Below are 22894 nucleotides of genomic sequence, written 5' to 3'. Positions count from 1 at the left end.
GAATGGGTTATACTCAGGTAACTTCTATATTACAGCATTCGATTATTATTGCATTAATGTGAAATCAGGATTTTGCTGTTATGTATAGGTCATTTAATTTTTTTTATTTTTTTCATTTTAATCTATTATGGCAGTTAGTGGTTATTGTGGCTCCAAGGCCTCAAGACCTACTTCCTCCCTTTAGTGTCTCTGCAGTGGTTTATTAGGAGAGATGGCTGAGATCTGGTTTGGTGTGACTGCTAATCTATACACTGATCAGCCGCAACGGTAAAACCACCTGCTAGTGAAATGAATGTCATTGAAGATCTCATTATTCTTTTGGGAAACGGGGGTTCCTGGCATTTATGTGGATGTTACAGTACTTTGTCACACACCGCCACCTGGATCTTGTTGCAGACCAATCAGGCCCTTGCATCCTGGCGTCATATGTTTCCCAACTAAGCGACACATACCACTCCAAATGCTCACATGGCTGATCGGTGCATGTAGCCTATAGATGTCTGTTGCATAATTGCACAAAGGTATTGCAATTTGGTTGAACTTCTTCAACCAAAGATGGCCTTTACATGAAACCTTCCTTTGAGCCATGTTGTTTGTCACATTATTGAACTTTAATCTATTTTTTTCCTCTAAATAGTACTATTACCTCAAAGTTCAAAGTACTTTCATCCTTCGACTCTATATAGACCTGGTAGGGAGGTGTGAAGAAAGCCCCAGTGGCTGTGGTTAACGGTTCAGACCAGCATGTTCATTGGAAATGTCTTGCTTCCTGTTTGGCTTTTTGACTGCGTTGGTTTGTGGTTTACATGTTCCAGTTTGTATAACCTTTTTGTTTTTTCCAAACTTCAAACCAGGCTACAGGTTGCATGAAACAGAGGATGAAATATGCTAAAAAGAGTAATTTATTCGATCAAAATTCACAAAAGACAGAGCTATATATATATATATTGATAAATTAATTCCTGCAGCTCTGAACATACAAGAAAAAATTCGATTCCTTTCTACGGATTGTCTGGCAGTATGGTTAGCTGGTTGGTCAGCCCGTTTTCTAAGGCTGTAGTAATCAATAGATAAATATAAAGCACAAATAAAACATTTAGAGTCTCTAGGAAGCATGTACATCTTGTGACAATGCAAACAGCACAGTGGCTTTACATTAGTGGGAAAATGAGAAAGTGTTAGATCTAAAATTTAAAAAGAAAAAATATATATATTTACATTACTGTACAAAATAAAACAAGAACATAAAATCCTTAACAGTATGTAAAAATAATGTTAATTACATGGACATAAAATAAATATTAAAACATCTGGAATTAGGTTAAAATGATCTGTGACATATATTTAGATGGAAGCATAGACCTTCGCTAGCTTACGGCTTTACTAGGTCTGCACTGTTCACCAGCGAGCTACTCACACAACACAGCATAGCACAAAGTCAAAAACGTAAGGCAGATTGCACTTTCAGGTTTACAAAAGAGTCTGTAAACATTTAGCGAACAACAACAGCAAAAACACGTTCTCATTTTGGAATGTTGCAGAAAGACAAGTTGTGTAGGAGTGACTGATCTGAGTTGACTAAGTGCACATAATTCACTCATCATAGAGGTAATCGAGAGAGGAATGATTTCTTCTCTACATTAGATCTGATAGAAAAAGGAGATTAAAGACGAGACACCCAAGCTGAAGTGGCCTGTCAGGCTATAGTGTAGAAAGTGGGTATCATAGTTCAAAAAGAAATACAGTACTACTTATATTTTTGCAACGAGTTTGTCCAGATGAGATGTTACATTTGTACAACATCCCCTCTTCACCATGCTGTCCTCGTATACTCATGATTATCTTGACTGCTATTTAATTTTTTTGAATTCCCTCCTCCTCTATCATCCAGCTCATGACAACTTCTTCTTGCAGCCCTCGTTCTCTTCATCCTCGCTGACGGGCTCTTTGTCGGTGGTGTCGCCGCGGCACGGTGATGCAGAATGAGGCCCAGCAGAGTTGCGGCATCGGGAGGCCGAGCGAAATGTAGCGGAGCTGGGAGACGGTGTGTCCCCGTCTCTGTCGGGTCCCGAGCTGGAGGCGGGAGACGGAGGAGGCAGGGAGGAGGAGAATGACGGCTGAGAAGAGAGGAGAAATTAACCTGGTATATACAGTAAAGACATGCGCGTGTCTTTGTTTTGCTCAAGTGGGTATTTGGGTATATTTACCTGTAGTGAGATATTAGACTTGCTGGTCTTCTCTTTGACTTTAGCCAGAGCTCCTTTAAGTCCTGAGGATTTCTCTGTCATCTCAAGAGCTGCTCTCAGAAGTCTGGGAGTCTCCGCTCTGACAGGGGCAGGCTGAGGGGGTTCCTTAGTCTCTTCTTTGGGCTCAGGTTTCTTTCCCTTGGTGAGCATCTTCCTGTGGTTGAGAGAATAATGATCAGACTTACAAACACAGTAATAGACAAATATGCAAACAGCAGACATATCTGCCCTATTTGTATCTGCTTTAGGGAAGTCATACTGCTCTAATACAAGATATACAGGACAGAAACCATAATAAATGCTACTACAGCATAGTGTCCCATTCATGTCGAACCTGGCTTTCTTGCGGAGCAGCTTCTTGGACTCAGGGTAGTGGACCAGGATATCATTCAGGTCTTTTTTGTCCAGGATGAACAGATTGGCAAACCCGTGAGCAATCACATTGGCCGTGCGCCTGTTGCCCCCGCCGACTGCAAGCAAGCTGCCAGTGAGAAACAAAAGTGCGGTGAAAAATAGCATCATCGTCCGCCGCATTTGACAGCTCCACTTCAAGGAAGCTGAGGTGAATATAATAACACAGACTCAAAAAGAGCCCAGAGGGAAAAGTTGAAACTGTGACTCAGTTATGTGAAGTAGGTTTTTATTTTAAAAAAGACAACCTGTCAGCAAACAATGGTTTTGTGTACTCAGGAAACACACTGAGCAGGATAAATGAATTACTACATGTGTATTAGTAATAGTATGGAGGATACGTCAGAGCCTGTACTGTAAGTTTAATGCTCAACACAACACCTCAACTATAGATTTGTGTGATTCCATACACTGCCAGGTAAACTGTAACTTAGTTTTAAAGCATATTTAAGAGGCACTGCCTTTGTTCCACAGGGCATATTTACCTGATTTCTCCAAAGACTGATCCAGCTCTGAGAGTGACAAACACCGTCCTCCCATCTGGTCCTCCAACCACCTGTACCTCCCCTGCCTTTATGATATACATCTCCCGACCGACCTCGCCCTGAGCAAGGGCAAAAACCACAAGCAGATGATGACACAGTAGGAAACAAAAGGCATCCATTAAGTACAAACATGTATAAAAGGTTCAGAAAAAGCAAAAGAACAAACAAACAGCACTCAAAATGTACCTTTTTGCAGACATAGTCCCCTGGTAGGTAGACAACAGAGCGTAGACTTTTTAGCATGTCAAAAATCATCTGTCTGTCACAACCCTGTCAAAGACAAGAAAAAAACACACAACACACTAATAAATTCTCTCTCTAATTCTGCAAAAATTAATCTGTGATGCATACTGTGCACTGTGCAAAAATATTTCCTACCTGAAAAAGCGGGACTTTGCTCACAATGGAGTAGTTGACATCTACAGCTATGTCAAGACGCATTTTATCCGGCAGCTGGGTCAGCAGCTCCTGCTCATCTGGATGGCAGAGAGTAGAAGTTGAGGTATGACTGAAAGGTCACGCGTGTAAGATGCAAATTCACATGTAATCTCCTCCTTACTTACCGAGCATGCCTTGCGATTGCCAGGTGTAGTTGTACCAGGTTTTGACACGGTTTTGGACGTCTTTTGGGATGCGATAGGAGGACATGTATTTAATTGTATTGTCCATGCATGAACGGTAGTAGGTTTGACCTGCTGTGGCTGCACCGACCACATCGCGCATCTGACAAGTGAGAAAATATAAATCATGTAAGTTTAACACGAGATTTGTGATGCAGATTTAGTGTCCATGCAGCAAAAAGTGAATAATTATAAAAAAGATTTGATGTTAAATGTGGAAGGCATCCATTTCTCCATTATACTTTTATATCTACCTGTCCAATCATGATAGAGAAGGCAAAGACTCCCACAAAGTAGTTGATGAGTTGAAAGACAATCTCAAACAGGGTGGTGGGATCCGGCAGGCCCCCAATGGTGATCAGGGTCTTCACAGCAAAGTAGTAACAGCGAATGTAACTGAGCAGAGAGAAGGAAGGAGGCGGTAAAAAGAAAATAGTTTTAAGATGTTCTTAAGGGGAAGGAAGTTTGATATAAAGGAGGTTTACAATAGTACAGAGCAGACTCATTTGAATGCCTGTCTTCAAAATTAAAAATAGTAGCACCAACCTGTTGCCCTCGCCATTGTACACCCACTTAGTTGATCCCAGTCCTGTGAAGTCAGAGCCCCAGTAGTAGAGACAGGCGTTACAGTGGAGACAGTACAGGAGATAGGTGGTGGTACGAATCACCCTGAGAGACAAGAGCAGAGCAGAGCATGAACTGAATACGTAAAACTAGTCCTTTATTCATCTGCGTCACAGGCTCTGTCTTCATGCAACAGAACGATTCATCCGTCAGTCTTCACGGTTTCTGCTGTCACTACACTAGTACGTAGTAAAGATGAAGATAGTAGACAGCATCAGGTTGCAGCTTACCTGTAGATGTAGGCTTTGGTCAAGATGGCCTCTAGACGCTCGTTGAACTCAAAGAAGGAGCTGATCTGAGGAAGAATGGATGAGTGAGTTTGGCTTCAAAATCAAATATTAAAACCTGTGTTTGTTAAACGGCTGATTTCCAAATCTGACTCTGACATAAGCCTTGGAAAAGTTCCTTTCATTTGCTGTGGTGCCTATTTGATAGCGTGACATGGTCGTTGTGTGGTTCTGTAAAAATGGTTAACAGTTTCTGGGAGAAAAATGGTTGAATGTGGAGTAAAAGAGTCTCACCTTTAGCAGCCTGGGTAATCGGAGCAAAGGGTTGATGCCTACTTTAAAATAGAAGAGCTCCAGGGGAACAAGGCTGGCCACATCCAGCTGGAAAATAAAAAGATGTGACTTTAATTCCAAATTCTGTGCTCACAGAAAGGCAGACTACAACTCCAGATCTGCGCAAGTCCTAACTCTTTACCTTGAAGCGTCTGGTTTTCATGTAATTCTTTCTCATCTCTTTTTTGTCAGACTGCAATGAAAACAAAAATACAGTTAAATATTCACAGATTATCATCCCAAAGGAGTATAAGTATTATTGTAATAAATGCCACCCAGCTGTTGACAGTGGTTCTTTCTTTCCTGTTATTTCAGAAGATCCCACATTAACAATTAATCCACTCACCACTATGTCCCCCCCACGAACAAACTGCAGGCGCGGCTGAAAGATGGTGATGTCCAGGATGTAAATGAGGTCACACACGTAGTCGGTGACCAGCCAGTAGTAAATATTATCTGGCGTTTGGTAGGGGAAGGCCCAGCGCACCGGGATGAACCACACGTTCCAGTTCCAGGCCAGAGATACCAAAAACATCCACAGCACGTACATTAGGTCTGGCAAGAAAAAAGACGGACGAGAGGGTGACGGTGAGAGAGAAATGGAGGAATTAAACAACAAGAACTGAGACGAAAAGTCACATGAAACTGGCTCCAGCATTCACAGAACAAGCGTTGGCCATTAAGCAAGCATCTACTACAGTTATACACTGTTAACTATGGACGGATGGGAGTAAGAGTACATCAAGCGAGATCCAAGCTGAAGTATTAAGCAAAGTTTGCATTATTTGGTATCTGGTTTTGTGCTAAATGAGAAAGAATGGCAACAACACCACAAAGGGGGAAAGGTCAAATGACCCATCTTCACCCAAACCCAAACATGTCAAAAATATTTCTTGTGTTTAGTTTGGTGAGATTCATTCATTTTGTAGTTTGAGTGAAGAAGAATCAACTGAACAGAAAAGCACTGAAGGTCAGCGGGTGGCGCATTCGGCTGGGTTCTCACTGGTGAAAGGGTCGATGCTGGCAGGGAAGCGGTAGCTGATACACGCTCGCATCCACCGAGGAGCTTTCACCTTGCAGCAGCGGCTAGTCCGCTCCTCCTCCTCCTCCCCGCTCTCCACTCCACCTCCTCCCGATGGTCCTGCTTGCATCTCCTTCTCTTCTTCCCCACCCGGCGGCAGAGCTCCAGGAGCCGCAGGGGGAGGAGGAGGTGGGGACTGAGGAGGAGCTGAAGAGAGGACGGGACAAGAGCTCAGTTAATGACACCGGAGAGAGTTTAGGAGCAATCTACCACCCCAGATTGAATGAGATTATAAAGCTAACAAACTTCTTAATGATAGATTTATGTTACAGAATAATTATTTGGTTCAGGGATGCCTTAGTGATCAAAACAAGTCCTATAGAATATTAAACATGGATTATAAAAAGCTAACATTCAAACCCCCTTACAGGTAGAGCATAGTTCTACAAAAGGAACTACTAAACACTCAGTTATCTTTTTCATCCTGTACCCAGCCCAGATTGTGGATCTGCACACACATCTGCGTTCTCTTCAACTAAATGTTCTCTATTGTACTAGAGGAAAATGTAGCTGGAGGCAAGCTTAAAAACTCTCTGGGAACTAGAGTATCTTAAATCACTCATGCAGCTTTTTTAATTTGGTGGTTTCATGTTTTTTTGATTGTGAATTTATATGTTTGGCCTACTTTTTAACTTTAAAATGTCAGTGAGCAAATCTAGAGGAGATATTAGTGCATTCTTGAGGCACTCACTTTAGGAACCATTTAAAATACACAAATAGATGGATTTGCAGGACTGAAGCAATTCATTGAGGGATGATTGCGGGAAACTACTTTCAGGGATGAAGGAGAGGAGAGGGCCAGCCTGGAGAGAAGCAGCTACTGCTTCAACTCACCTGTGTCGGATTCAGGTAACTCATTAAGATTTTTGTCTACATAGATCAGTCCAGTGTTTGGGTGTGAGTGGCTGGTTTTCCCGAACTGGGCAGTGGTGACTCTTTCAACCTGGAATTAAAACGTACTTTGACACCTGCTATCTATACAAGCTACTACCTATGTATGTTTTTGACCTGTTTAACTTCTCGTGTGCGTTTCAGCTCATTGTGTGGACAGACAGAAGAGAAAAGGTAACTCTAACTCACTGGGGATGACGCTGTCTTCATCGGAGCTGTCTGGATCAATGAGTTTCTCCTTCGCCTTCTCCGTCCTCTCTTTGAACATCCTGACAAGTTCCTGGAGTCGATCATTGACCACTGTACTGGTCTGACTGGCGGAAGATGCGGGACGTTCTTTGAGACTTGGGCAAAAAAAGTGAGAAACAAAGTAAGATAATCCTGCGAATGTCGAGTGTTACTGTATAAAAACATGTTTGTGTGTACAGCACTCACCAGTCATCTGAGCTGTGAAGGCTGGACTGGCTGGGCCAGGCTCTGACAGGGAGGCTTGCTTCATCATCATCATCTTCACTTTGAGAATGTAGAGTCCTACTGTTAAAGTTAAGTAAACACAGCAGTGTCACTGGTTCAGTTTTAAAACAATACCGCCTTATTCAGATGTTAGATGTTTCAGGTCCTCACTGTACTAATGTTAAGTGGAAACACAGAATCACATGCTGCTTCCTGCTTTTATGCTCAATCTGAAATGATGAGATGAGGATTATGGATGAACTAAAAATGACAATCGAATGAGCAGACTGGTCAGTTCAGATGAATGAAAGTGAATGAATGGCAATAAAACGTGACGGGCACAGTAAATGGATGAAGAAACGGACACCAATGAGGGTCGGATGTCTTACATCTTTGTCCAGATACTCCTACGTTTCCTTCCACTACTGTCGTCAATGGTTGGGGTTTGATTTGAGTTTAAGAGAGAGGGACGGGGTGGGGGGTAGAGAGAGTGTTTGTGTGTGCAAAACACAACATTATTCCAAGAAACAGAGAACAGGGAAGGATAAATCACCCACAGGTGACACAGTGAGGATGCAAGTGCAAGATCGTGATGCATTTGTTTATTGATTTTTGCTACGTCATGACAACAACCACACAGTAGCACAAAGCACAAAGCCATGCAAAAGTGAACAATATCATCACACTTCAAAAACAGAACAACACAACACAAGAAACACTCAACGTCTTTCCAGAAATCTACAATGATTCATAACGTGTTTGTGTTCTGCATAAACACTAAGTGATGCTTTGCTTTTGTGTGTCTTTTTGGCAGCTTTTATTGGTTTGTATGTGGGAGAAAAAAAAAAGAAGACAACTCATAAAGTTGCAACACAAATGAAAAGAAGAAATATTTTTCTAAGCAACAGATTTCTTGGACATGCAGGACATTAAAATACACTAACACTGCTACTGGCTCTGGAAAGACTGGACAGTGGAGGGCAGTAGAGCACAGCACTACAGACTAGAGGAAAGCAATGTGAAGCACTTCATTCCAAAATTGTAAAGTTAATAAATAATTCAAAAACATATAAAACATTATTCAGCCAATAAAATACTCAAATTTAGCAAGTAAGTGTTTTAGCAATTATTTTTTGTCACCTGCAAGTGTTTGATTTCAACTCTATTCGGAACAAAATGCTTCACTTGGAAACAGAGGCCTTGACAAAGATCTCTCAGTGATGCTTCTTTTCATTTCTGTGTTTTGAAATGTATTGACCTTGAATGCATATATGCTATGCAAATACGTATAATATTGGTGAAACTGGTCCTTGTCGTTGAAACTTAATGAAAAGCACCCAGCCCCCCAGTAGGCAACTACAACTCAAACAATCCATGCAGTTTCCTTACTCTTTATCTCCTTTACTGTGGACGCAGAGCACGAGGGGAAAAAGATCAGTTATATTTTAGTGTTTTTTTATTTGAATTACATAAATTCAACAATTTCAACACTAAACATATTCCACCAATCTTATAAAGCAAATAAATTCTATAATTTATTGTTTTGTGTGCTCACCTCTGACGACCTCCTGACGGGGTCACAGGGACAGTGAGGGTTGTAAGTTTGGGATCCTGAGGGGTGAGGATTTGAGGGATATTACTCTGTTCCTCCCCTCCCTCTTCTCCACCTCCTGCTCCCTGTTTTCCTCCTCGCTCTTGATCTGAGTCGACATCCTCTACGTTAACGGCCGGACGGAGGCTGAGGCTCGGGCTCTCTGGAAATACACACAGAGCATTTGCCGTCAGTTATTCAGATAACATGTACGGTGATATTAGCACTGAGGCCCAACCCGCTTGCAAAAAATGTGACATGAATGTTACACGTGAAGTACTGCAAGGGGAAAAATGGGTCACAATTACAGCGGGAGCAGAAGCAGGGCAGGAGACAGGCAGATTTAGCAGCACCTGCACCAGGCTAATGCAAGAGGATCCAACTGTGAACTAGGCCAGGTATAAGCGTGCCCTCATAATGTAGCTAAGGACTAGCTTACTCATCTGGCAAACCATTCAGCATGGATAATCTGGCTCATGATACCCTGGCACACGTCTGTCTTCTTCACTAAATACAAATAGTCCTCTCACTACTTCTTTGTTCCCTGTTTGTTTCTCTCTTAATCAAAGCTCTGAGGAAAATGAAGCAGGCTTTGTATACATTTTCAACATTTTTCTTTTAAAAAGTTCACAAATTTGTCTTTTTCTTGAATAAATACTCATATAACGTGAGCCTATACACCTCTTTTTTCTTATCTGCCTATTTTCTAAACCATGGCAAAGGTTGTTTTTTTGGTTATCTGAGAAATGACAAGGACCACACATACAAAAATCTACTATCACAAGACATGACTATCACAGTTTTATCCTAACAGTGTGCTCATACTCCTGAACACATTGTCAGGGAATTAACCATCTGAACTCAAACATAAATTGCCTTTTATGATCATTTGTAAATGCAATTTAGGTGTTATCACCTGCCAGGATATGAGACAGTATATTCTAATCCCCACATATGATGAGTTGATTTATGACTGAGTTCAGGTATGTACAATGAATGACAAAATGGAGGACAGTTAACTCTCCACTAATGTGAATTCACCTGCAGGTCTTACTGCTGAAATGTCTGAGTCATCTTCAATGAAGAACGCTGGGTTAGAGAGACCAGACAGCTGTCGCGACAAGGAGTTGAGCTGCTTGGACGGAGAACTGACAATGGGCGGCAGGCGGGAATATGATGGCACATTGGGCAACTCGAGGGCGCTACCATTCGGGGAGGATGGAGATGGGGAACGGGAGCGCAGCTGAGGATGGTGGGGAGGAGAGAGAGGGGAGTGTCGCACAAGCCGGTTGAGTTCTACGTCTTGTTGGTTCTTGTCATGCTTCTGTTTTTGCTGTTGTTGCTGTTGTTTCTTAGGCATCTTGAGGCATAAGGCTGTTGAGGCGGTTCTGCACGTTTAGGAAGTACTGCTGCGTTTTGCTGGGGAACTGGGACAGCTTCTGCGGGATGTTTTCAAAGGTCTGGGAAAGACTGGATAGGTTCGGGCCCACTGAACCGTCTGCGTTTTTGGGCAAAAGCTCAGTCAGAGTCTGGGCGATATTCCGGGGGACCTGTGTGAGTCGGATCTGGGAGAGCTCTTGGCGTAACTCAGGGGGGAGGGAGGGCAAGGAGGGTAAGTACTTGGTCACGTCAGAGAGCTGGGTGGGAAACTTAGGCATGGGAGGTATTTTGGGAGGGGAGATGCCGTTCTCTTTGAAGAAAGCGTTGATGTTGCCGATGCACTCAGAGGTTTGAGGAGTGCGCATCAGGCAGCTCTTAAAAGCATCGCAGCTGACTGGAGCTATAGAGGAGACAGGTGGATAGGCAGATATAGTGTAGTCAAGCAGAATATAAGCAAGGTTGGACATGGACACAAGTGACAAGCAAACAGCAATGTAGTCAGACTGACGATGTCAGACTTCTGCAAGAAGAGATATAGATAATAATATCATGCCTACGGTCTGATGCTGAGCTAGACAGTGATGAAATCAAATACAGTGGATGCAGACAAGAATGCACAATTACAGTCAGTTAAGCATCTTGTGAGTTCAACTTAACACAACCAGACAGGCACAATGAAACTAAAATATTAGCTCTCACCGCAGTCATGTAATGAATCAGAAAAAATGATTCCTGGAGAAAATAATAGTACATACCCCCGCAGTCATCCCCGGTAGCTTCTTCCTCCTACAAAAACACAAAGTGAATGACTATTTGGAGTTCTTACAAATGAACATTTATTTAAAAGGGATCACACATCTATGTGTGTCAGAGCCCCACAAAACAATGTTGTCTGATTCCTGCTGAGCATTTATCTGTAATTCAAGAAAATTCTGATTTGATCTGTTTTGATTCAAGCTTATTGTGTATGGTAGGACAGGAAGACCAAAGACTGGAATGGATCAAGTAGAATTAAACAAACCAGTAGAGAGAGTGAATCTCGCTAACATACAAAACAATTGTGTTCCTCGATAAACCCAGGGAGGTAAGGTTCTATTAAAGCTAATACGTAGAAGCTTTGTCTCCCTCTTCTGGCAGTAAGAGTAATCACATAAACAATATGGACGTCTGCCAACAGTGCAATTTACAGACTCTCATTTCATTCTCTTCTTTCAGCTCTCTCTGTGAAGGAAAAGTCACTCCAATGGCAATCCTTGTTTCATAGCGTACTCCTTCCCCTGAAAGCAGAGTTTCTTTTTTATCTTGAGCATCAGAAACTCTTCTTGCACACTTCCTTTGTCCTCTTTAATAAATCAGCTATATTCCACACAAACTAGCCATGGCTACTTGTTAAAAAAACTTAAACCAGTACACAAATTTCGGCAATTTCGGCACCAGATTTAATACTCCAGTATATCAAAATAAAGAGATGTTTGCTTAGCACTGATTATCTTAATTAGGACTGTGTCAACTTGTTTGAAGGATGTTCTTTTAAATGTAAAGTAAGGCCTACATTACAGCTTTATTGGAGCCATGTGTATTCATATGGGTTGAAATATTCGTCTGTGTAAATGTAAAAGAAGTCTGCATTACTTTTTCAGAAGCTTTGTCAGCGTTAGTGGCCTGTTTGTCTTCTGCTTTCTGCGGCTGCTGGGTGACAGGTTCAGCTTCTGAACTGGGCTTCTTGGTCTTGGTTTCTGGTTCTGGTTCTGGTTCTGGCTCTGGCTCTGGTTCTGGTTCAGGCTCTGGTTCAGGTTGCTCTGGCTCAGCACTTGGGGGTGGAGAGGGTGAGGTCTGCTGAGGCTCTGCTTCCTCTTTTGGCTCTGGATTATTATAATTAAAAAAATAAAAAATAAATCAGAGATATTATAAGAGTTAGAATAAACATTACAATATTCAAGAACCACTTACTACCTTTGACAATGTTGAGAGAACATGACATTTCTAAAGCAGTATTTCAGAAGGATGTTAACGATATATAAACATACTACGCATTCTATTGAGAAGTGGCTGTCTGTCAGCTCATTATTCACTATTATTGCACATGAACTGCAGAACAAATCAGAGATTGTTCGAGGGTTTCTGGATTCAGTACACTTCTCTCTACCTGGTTCCTTGACGGTAGCTTCCTCAGTCACTCCGTTCTGCTCCTCCTGTGCAAGGCTCTCTTCCGTTCTGCAGGGCGGGAGAAAGAAAATGGTGGGACAGTCCGACAATGAGAGATTTGTCCTTCAAATCATCTGGCAAAACAATTTGGTCTGTTAAAAGTAGAAGGCCGTTACAGTACAGTCAGGAGTGGACATGCTAGTTTTAGTATGGGACATCTACCACAGAACACGGCTAAAATACACAAACAGACACTGAAGTATGTGAATGTTATATATGAAATATGCATATTTGTTATGATGACTTCCCCTTTAACCCCTTTGAGTGGTTATGAGCGGAAATTAAGAAGCCGAATATTTTTCACTAGAAAGCACATATGAATGTATATGCCATGTGTTATTTATTCTGTTTTTGCGTGGATTTATCTATATTTTTGACACTATGCAGCATGCATTCAGTTATCACAACACACTTTAGAGAATAAATGTAACCCAATAGTTAAATGTGTTGCCTCATTTTTGAAACACAAACTTACATCCGTCTAAATCTCGTCTCTTTACACTGTAAATAGCAAAAGTAGGAACTTTGCTCGGCGTTATCTTATGTTTTCTCTTCGCTGTTAGCATAACATCGAGGACTACCACCTGTAACCTTATATGACACTTACTACTTCTGTTAATACCATAATAAAGTAGCCTTAAAACAGGTAAAACTTATTAATTTCATAACATATAATAGTCCCTTACCTAAACACGGCGTTATCACGCGAGACTCACTTTCTCCTCAGTATTTATTTACCGTTTGTAGCCCCTGAGACAAAATGCCCGCGAGCCTCGACACACGACAAGTTACACGAAAACAAATCATATCAAGTCATTTTAGAAGATTTATCAAAACAAAAGAGGACAAAAATCCGCTAGTACACGTCCGTCCATCGTCTTTCCTGCGAAACATCATCAGCAACAGCAGCAGCAGCAGGTGCGCGCTGTTACCGGGGGAACCGTGGAGAGGGGGGAGGAGGGGAGGAGGGGAGGAGGTCGGCTGTTGCCAAGGGAAGCTGTGGTTGCTAAGACACAGTGCCGTGATGCTGAGGCAGCGCGCGGCATGTGTCACATAACGAGAAACCACGAGATTTGGGACTTGCTGAGGACCAGATGATACTGCTCTGATACCGGAAATTAAAACGTTTGGATCAGTTTTATTTTAATTCAGTTATTAAATATTAATTATTAATTTAATTGTAATTATTATTGTTATTATTATTAAGATAAGATAAGATAAGAAAAACCTTTATTCGTCCCACAATGGGGAAATTGCAGTTTGCAACAGCATGCAGAAAAGATATAATAACAGATATATAATAATAGATATATTGCACATATTAAGAGTGCTCGTTGGGGAGCCTAACAGCAGCAGGAAGGAAAGACCTTCTGTATCTTTCCTTCACACATCGAGGGTGAAGCAGTCTGTCACTGAAGCTGCTCCTCAGTAGTAGTAGTAGTAAAACAAACAAGAATAATTACAGCACAGTGGCAAATATTGTCGTATCTTAATTTGAAAAATGATTTCATGTCTTATAATAAGTACACTGTTAAATGTGATATTGCTTCTTTAACTTAAAAATAATTTAAAAGTAAATACTTCTTCTGTGAGTTCAACAAGCTGCTGAAGGCAGTGACAGTATGTAGAGACTTTATCTTGAAACAATGCAATCATCTGGACAGTTTGTAAGTTTAGTTTGATTTGATAAATGAAGCATTCAGTGTCTACCAGCCACAGCACAAGAGGTGTATGTTACACATATCGCTATAGGTGAAAGACTAACGGGGCACTTCTTAACGAGGATTTAAAGTTAAGAAGTGAAAAGTTTCTATTTGCAGTCTTACTCTTTGACTTCACTGTGCTCCACCTCACTCTCCTCCTCATCTTGTGGCACTGGCAGTCTGGTCACAGTGAATGCACAGCATCACATCATTTCCCCCCAAAAAACATTAAAACTCACAAACTTTCTCTAATGGAGAACAAGGCCTCACTCGGGAACACAAATTGAATCAGCTAATTTTTAAAAACAGGGATAGGCTCCAGCTCCTCGCAACCCTTCACAGGACAAGCAGTTACAGAAGATGAATGAATGAATACATTTTGGAAAACAATCTGTGCAGCCAAATGATCCTGCACTGATACTGGGAACTAAAATGTTTGGCTTAGTTTTATTTCAATTTGTCTCAACATTGGACATTCAAATTTAAATTTCATTCATTCATCTTCTGTAACCGCTTGTCCTGTGAAGGGTCACGGGGAAACTGGAGCCCTGGACAGGTCGTCAGTCTGTCTCAGGGCTTCAAATTTAAATTTGACTAACTAAAAAAAAAAATGATGCTTTGAAAAATTATTATTAATATTTGTAACTTAATATTATTTTGTTTGTCATATTTGTTGCACTGGCATATTACATACAGTTCAACTTATAACATTATATATATTTTTAATAGTTTACAGTAATAATAATAATATAAGAAGAAGAATGATTGTTGTTATTATTATCTTTATTAGTAGTAGCAGAAGTAGTACAATAATAAAAGTAAGAATACCTGCCCTAATTGCAACATTCAACATCGCTTATTTGTTTAGGCCTCACTATATTATATATACATTACTGCACATAATTTGTAAAATGATCTCATGTCTTTGGCTTTATAATAAGTACACTTATAAACACAATGTTGCTTCTTTTACTTAAGAATAAATTAAAAGTAAATACTTCTTCCGTGAGTTCAACAAGCCACTGACGGCAGTGACAATATGTAGAGATTTTATCTTGAAACAATGGAGTCATGTGGGTAGTTTGTGAGTTTAGTTTTGATAAATGAAACACTCAGTATCTACCAGCCACAGCACAAGAGGGGTATGTTACACATGCTATAGGTGAAAGACTAAGAGGGCACTTCTTAACGAGGATTTAAAGTTAAGAAGTGAAAAGTTTCTATTTGTAATCTTACTCTTTGACTTCACTGTGCTCCACCTCATCCTCCTCATCTTGCGGCACTGGCAGTCTGGTCACAGTGAACGAACAGCATCATATCATTTACCCCCAACAACATCGAAAAACACACCAGTTTCTCTAATAGAGAACGAAGTCTTACTCAAGAACACAAATCAGATCACAGCATTTTGGAAAATGACCTGCACAGCCAAATGATACTGCACTGATACTGGGAACTAAATTGTTTGGATTGGATTTACTTTAATTTGTCGAAACATTGAAAATTTAAATTTGACTAGCTAAAAAAAAAATGCTGTGAGAAGAATTATTATTATTTCTAATATTAACGTGTATCTAATATTTGTTTCACTGGGATATTACCTGCAGTTCAACCTTTAACATCATATACTTTTTCAACTGTTTAGATTAATAACAATAAGTAAGAAGAAGAATTATTGTTATTGAATGAGAAAGCCTTGCCTAATTCTACAGCATGAGAGGAGTAAGTTACACATTCTAGGTGAAAGACTAACGGGGCACTTCTTAATTTTAAGTTAAGAAGTGAAAAGTTTCTATTTGCAATCTTACTCTTGGACTTCACTGTGCTCCACCTCGCTCTCCTCATCTTGTGACACTGGCAGTCTGGTCACAGTGAACGCACAGCGTCACATCATTTCCCCCAAAAAACATAAAAACACACAAACTTTCTCTAATTGAGAACAAGGTCTTACTCAGGATCGGGCCCATCCAGCATTTCTTGACTCCCCAATGAGAGTTTGATGGACTGTCCCTCGCTGGCCATCTGTCTGATAGCGTTCTCAGCAGTCTGTCTGGCCACCTCTTCGGCCACACGCGCCAGCTCTACCCTTTCCTGAAGCAGACTGAGCAGACACGGGACACACTGATGAGACTGATCTGTTCAGTGTGTGGTGGAAGTACTATCTATTCCTTATTGTTAAAGTCATTTCCAAGCTCTTATTATGGTATGTATTCAGGATTGTACTTACCGTTCCTCTATGGTAGCTAAAGCCACATCTTCAGCCTCCCTCTTGATGCTCTCAATAAACGGCGTCCAGCGGCCTGTCTGGGTCTCAGCATCTTCCAGAGATGTTTTGGTTGCAATCTCTGCTTGTGGCTCTGGCTCTGGGTCACAGCACGTCTGAGACTGCATCGAACTGCACTGTGTCTGCTGCGTCACTTGTGCTCTGGGTGACGGTGGAGTCAAGGATGTGGATGGTGCTGCAGCTTTGGAATGGTCTTTACTTTTCTGCTGGCCCTCGTTGTCTGACTCCACATCCTCCAGTACCATGTCGGGTTTGAGTTTGGTTGAAGCTACGAGACGGCGAAAGGGTTGAGTTTGAGTGAAAGAAGTAAGTCTGGATCAAGATTGTCTGTCATCCAGGACATGGTATACACCGATCAGCCACAACATTATGACCACAAGAGGGAATGTTTGGTGGAAATAGCATTGTCTCATTGAGAGAAGCTTATTTTGAACAGCTGGGAAATTTTTGGACCTGACATTCATGTGGCTGTTACTTAGACATGTACCACCCACCTAGACCAGACCAGGCACCCCCACCCCATAGCAATGACACTCCTTGATGGCAGCAGCCATCTCCAGCAGGATGCAGCCTGACACAGGCACACACACAAAAATGGTTTAAGAACAACTAAAAAAAAAACGCAAAGAACAGCACAAGGTGTTGACCTGGCCTCCAAATTCACTACATCCCAAACTGATCAAGTCTCTGTGACCTGGTCCACAGAGTCTCTCAACCCTTAGGACCCAAAGGCCCCCCTTAACAACTGTTGCCAGACACCACAGGAAACCCTCAGAAAGCCCATGTCCATTCTCTGATGAGTCACAAGGGAAGGTGGTCATAATGTTATGCCTGATCAGTGTATCTAAAACAAAGGCAACCATTTATCAAGACTCATATTAGTCTAGTCTAGTGCATTTGCTTAAGCCTTGTTTTAGATATAAGAATGTAGGACAACATGATGGATGAGGATGTACTTTTTTTTTTTTTAAATTTGCATGATCAAATATGTGGTAGATGTTATGGATGCATTGTTTGTACTTTTAGCATTGATATGAGTTTCTACTTCATCACTGGTATGATTCACCAGTATGATATTGAAAAGATGAAAAGAAATAATGATCTTGTCCAGTGTCACAAAGAGGCAAATAGAGATGTACTATATTATACGAATGCTGTCAGATATGTGTTATGTGTCTACAGGTTAGGTTATTGATAAAAACACCACAGAAATCATTTCTCACGCTGAGCATTTATTATTCCTGCAGCATGGTTGCATTACGGTATTCATTTTATTGCTAAATATACAAGTTCTTTCAAATCAAACCCTCTGGAACAACACCACAGCACACAGCCGCGCCACATTTCACAGTTCAAGATCATACACTCAGATCAAGTGGATCAAAACCAGGCTTACACCACATCTTAAATTAATTGAATTCAACTGTATTTATATAGGGCCAATAACAATACAAATTGTCTCAAGACGCTCATCTACCACTCTTACATTTGTGATGTGCACCTTCAAATAAACTTCTGCAAATGCTCACAGATACTGTAACACGATTATGATCTGAACTAAACTCAACCTATTTTAAACACAAGCGATAAAATATTCTTAAAGAACAGGATTTGGAGGTGAAAATCAAACTTTGAAAATAACTCTTTTTTACAGTAATTCAAGTACAAATGGAGATATAGACTAGATTACACATCTTGTACACAACAATACATGAACATAGCTGCCATTTAATCATTGCTTGAAGCTTTGTGATTAGGATGGAGAGATATTACATTTTATCTTGATAGACTTCTGAGAAGGACCATGATTATGTGTAGATTTCTGTCCCGCGTTTCATCCTTCTTTAATGGTTCTACTGTTCTTTTTCTGGATGTGAAGATGGCAACATGAATATAGAGCATACCTCGACATAGGTTAAAGCACAGCGAAGCAACAGAAAATGTCCTGTTTGCAATCTTCTGTGCTTAAAACGCGCAGTAACTTCAAATAAACTAAAAGTTTCTGTGTCAAATAGAAAATGTGCAAATGCAAAAATCACAAAGACCCATGACAAAAATACTCCTAAATATGTTATTAATAATAATTATACAGAACACATTTTAGTTGTGTCATGATACATTCATATGAAACTGTACCGAGTACAGTAAGGTGAGTTGAATATATTTCTATATTCTTGTAATTTACAGCTGCCTAGCGTTTCTGTGTAGAGCTGCACACTGCACAGCACTGTAGGTCTGCCAACCGCACACTAAGTCTATCGGTAATCTATGTGTCTTTGGGAATCGGAGCGTGCCCCAGTCGTCTCCTCCTGCTGTTCAAGGGGCTCGCAGCGCCTTCCCCCCTGAAACAGAAGGAGAAGAGGGACTGAGTTAGGCTCCGACCGTCCGACCAAAACACCTCTTCAAAAACTATGGGGGGAAAAACAAGAGGGTGCAATAGATAAAATATTATTATTATATTACACACATCCACACGAGTGGAGTAAATACTGGAAATAGTATATTATCTTGTTTCCAGTGTTATTAAAGAGATTTTTCTGCTCTTTGGTGACAATTTGATGAGAAAACATTGTCTGGTGTAAACCCACTTGACTGAACTGTGAATTGTGGCACTCAGGAACAGAGGGTTTTCTATCACCCAAGGAAAGCACAGGTAAATGAAAAACTTCAACTGACCTTTCTGCAGGACTTCAGCTGCACCCTAAAGTTAAGAGAGAAAAACAGTTGTGTTAGTTCAATTGTTGTGACAAAAGAGTAGCAAAAGAGACGTTTTCTAAAGGACAGTTTGGACAGGAAGTTTCTCCTAAAACTTACCCCAGACTCATCTTTGGGTGGGAGAGCAGGCTGAGGCATCTTCAGACCCAGCCCTGACACAAACCAGCCAACCACGCTGTGAAAAGAAAAGCCAATGCACTGAATGCACTTCAGTATAGGTGTATTCTTTCCACATGTTAAAGTGGATGGATGATAAATTGAGCCAATTAAGACCTGCGCATCTATACAGTTTCTGACGTCTCTTCTAACATTACAAGATGTAATGGGGATGATATGGTTAAGTTCATTTTGATGCTTCAGTCAAAAACAATCAAAAAATCACAAGTGGAACTTTTTAAAGTTAATGATTACTAAAACGATTCGGTTTTAGTTTGTGCATACTGTCTCACCATCACACACCAGTGCTTTTCTTGCAATGACAAGCCAAAACATCAGCTACAAAGAAGACCTCTTGGCTAAAAATGCTACTTCAACAGACAAGATCCCATCATCCAAATCCCTGTTTCCCCCCCAGGGAGATTGTTAAAGTTTTATCTCGTGTTGAGGATAGAAACTCAAAACCTACCCAGACGCCTTGCTGTCAGTATCCAGTGAGATTCCACTGAGAGATTCAGGCGGGGGTGACAGAACTGAGGAGCAGAGAGAAGACACATAGAGTTCAATAATATGCAGCTGTCAATGTTTGTAATTGTTGCAGCAGAGACGTTTAGACTTGATGTACCTTTGTCCAGAGAGGAGCGGGGTGACTTGTTTGACGGCTCTATGGGTACGGCACCAGGGGGCAGTATCACTGGCTGAGGGATCATCTGTTTTATCCAGCCCACCACGCTGCAACAGAGAAAGAGCCCTTACATGTTAATAATACATTTGGTGTTTTTGCATCTCAGACTTCACATGAACATTGTAAATGTTGGAGGTCCCCATAAGGCTGTGGAGCGACTGATGGAATTAAAGGGACCATCAAACGCCACAAAGCATGCTCTGTGCGATGAGGTGGTTTATACTCACTTGGGACCAAACTGGGGGGGCAAGGTCTCCACTTCCGACGCCTCGTCCTCTGACACCATCTCCACCACAGGGATGTGTGGATAAGGATCATAATCTGCACAAGCAGACCAGTGAACTCCATCAAGGTGTCAAATGACCAATTATCACAGTGCTGTGTTCATTCTAAGGTTACCATAGAGTCATTATAAGAGCACCAATTAGTTAGATATAATCTCTAAATACACAATTAAATCAATATTAATCATTACTATTTGTAAACAGGCAAATCACATTATGATTATGATGTGTTAAAGAAAAGCTTACCTGGCATTGTTGCTACTTCATACACCTGTGACGGAAGAGAAGAATGCATAGAAGTAAAAACAGTAGAAAATTATTATAATTTCTCTAGATTTTTTTGTCTTTTTTTTTTCAACCACCAATTGTGGTGAAATTAATCACAATAAATAAATAAATAAATACAAATAATTTCAAATACAAACAATGATAACCATGTTTTTTTTCTCTAGGAACCAAATTTTTTGCATTTTTATGTTTTTGACAATATAAAAGTATAGAAAAGTCTCTCAATATATACTTTTCCATGCAACGTCTGTATGCGTAATTATCCAAAAACAAAACAACAACAGATTTGAAACTTGACTGTGTAGCGCTTCAGCAACAAGGACCCCAGGTAAGATGGTGGCCACAGGAGGAGCCTGATTTAAATAGCAGTAAAGGTGATGGAGGGGTTTAAGCTGGATAAACTCCCCCTGTAAATGCCTTCATAAGCTTAATGCTTACACATGATTAGTCTTATAAGCCTGCAGGGCAGTATTAAGTTGCTGCAGTCAAGTGTCACACAGTTCAAGGATTCCCTTGACGTTGTTTAGCTAATTTACTTAGCCCAGTTTGTCCATTCCATGTTTAAACAAGAAGTCACCATGAAGTTGGAGTCACGGGAACAATGATTTTTGCTAACTGGAGGAACTGTTGTAATGCCAGATATATTGAAGTTTGTGTTTTATGGCACCAGATTTAAAGCTTTGTTACTGACTACACCCTGCATATCAGACTTGTTGTGACTCTGCAGTTTCACCTCCGTGTGTTCCTCGTCGTTGGAGTGGCTAGTGTTGCTGGGCTCGTTGGTCTCTTTGTACTTCTCATCAGGCTGAGGCAGCACTTTGGTTAGACCCTGAGTGACCCAACCTATCACTCCAGCCCTGGCAGAAAAACAGCATTTTAATTTAGCTTACACAGAGCCAACAGAGTGTCACTGAAAATATCCCAGCAATTGTTCATGCATACAGTACCTTTCTCCATCTTCTCCGGACTGGTGTACGGACAAAAGAAGAGATAAATGAGAAACAATTAGACACGTATGCTTCATATAGCCATCTACACCCTGAATACAATATGCAAATAGGCTGGATTTTAGAAAGAGGCCGTGCTTCTCTGCATCTGGTTCACTGTCATCTTACTGGGACACTCCAGCTTTCCCTGCAGTGAAAGGTGAAACTGTCTGCTATAAAACAGGCAAATTACAATAACGGCAATGACAGTAATAACTTCTTTGAGCTGTTGGCTTCTCGTGAGAATTCATTCCATTTATAACTAAGATCTGCATGCTCGTGGATATGTTGTTATTAGTGATTTGGAGAAGCAAACCCTTGGAAATGATACACAGAACTTGTGGCCCTGTTGTGATCTCTTTGGCAAACAAATCCCAAATTTGAGAAAGAAATATATATATTCTGAGCTCACTGGCGTACACACAGCATTCTGCTTCATAGCATAGTTTTCTCAATCACTGATGTCTTGGTGCTTCTCTTGAATTTAGACTGGTTCCAATCTGACATTTAACCATTATTTGGTAAATCAGAAAAATATTCTGGAACGTCAAATTCTTTTGATTTGCAAGTTAACCCCAGAAGCAACACACTTTGACCTCGTCCTTAGTGCACTGAACGTCCTCTCAATGATCCGTAGACTCACCCTGGCGTCAGAGTTGGCCCTGTCCAGTCGAGGGGAGCTTGAGGGCTGCGGCAGGGCGCTGACAAAACCATTGGACAGCCAGCCTAACACCCCACTCTGACCCTGGCTGCAGACGAGGTGAATACAGAGGGAAAGATGTCAGCATCCACAGACACAAGCAAGCTCACTGATGACTAGCTGGTGAACGGAAAAGTTTACCTCTCCTCAGAAGCCTCTTCTGTGTTTTTCAGTGGAGGACTCTTCACTGTGGGAGATTTCAAACAAAACATCAGACAAAATCAGACGATCTTTGTGAACTCACACGTGTATGTACGTATCTATGTGCAGTATAAATCCTTACCGTCTCTTTTTTGGGTGGGCTCCTGTCAAGTCAAAAGAGAAAGAGAGAATTACTCAGAAACACTGTGTGTGTGTACAAACCGAGTGTGTACATAATACACGTGTGTGTGTGTGTTGTCGTACGGCAGCAAAGGCCTTGGAAGCTTCATCTGTCCCGGGAGCTCCAGGGGGTTGAGGAACCACTTTCACCACCCAGTTAAACAT

At 41.1% G+C, this 22894-nt stretch overlaps 1 protein-coding gene across 1 annotated transcript; it reads right to left on the bottom strand.

Annotated features, from left to right (window-relative positions):
* Positions 1-1392: 1392 nt before the first annotated feature.
* Positions 1393-22894, bottom strand: LOC311495470 (uncharacterized protein; the record flags this gene model as incomplete). Its single annotated transcript, XM_084554920.1, has 35 exons — positions 1393-2117; positions 2208-2400; positions 2581-2727; positions 3143-3261; positions 3389-3472; positions 3581-3678; positions 3766-3925; positions 4077-4218; positions 4369-4491; positions 4677-4741; positions 4968-5054; positions 5149-5199; positions 5353-5561; positions 6010-6234; positions 7168-7322; positions 7414-7512; positions 8821-8835; positions 8987-9185; positions 11158-11188; positions 12035-12264; positions 12549-12616; positions 16119-16172; positions 16262-16411; positions 16538-16862; positions 19271-19295; positions 19409-19484; positions 19935-19998; positions 20091-20197; positions 20378-20471; positions 20681-20705; positions 21456-21579; positions 21670-21689; positions 22352-22457; positions 22550-22590; positions 22790-22894. The coding sequence occupies 35 exons, from the start codon at positions 22892-22894 to the stop codon at positions 1893-1895; spliced, it is 4041 nt and encodes a 1346-aa protein (XP_084411046.1). The 3' UTR covers positions 1393-1892.

Source organism: Chelon labrosus (assembly GCF_963514085.1).
Source record: "Chelon labrosus genome assembly, chromosome: 11".
In the NCBI taxonomy this organism is placed as follows: Eukaryota; Metazoa; Chordata; class Actinopteri; order Mugiliformes; family Mugilidae; genus Chelon; species Chelon labrosus.
Note: the sequence above shows the minus strand (reverse complement) of the source record. Positions and strands in the feature narration are given on the sequence as shown.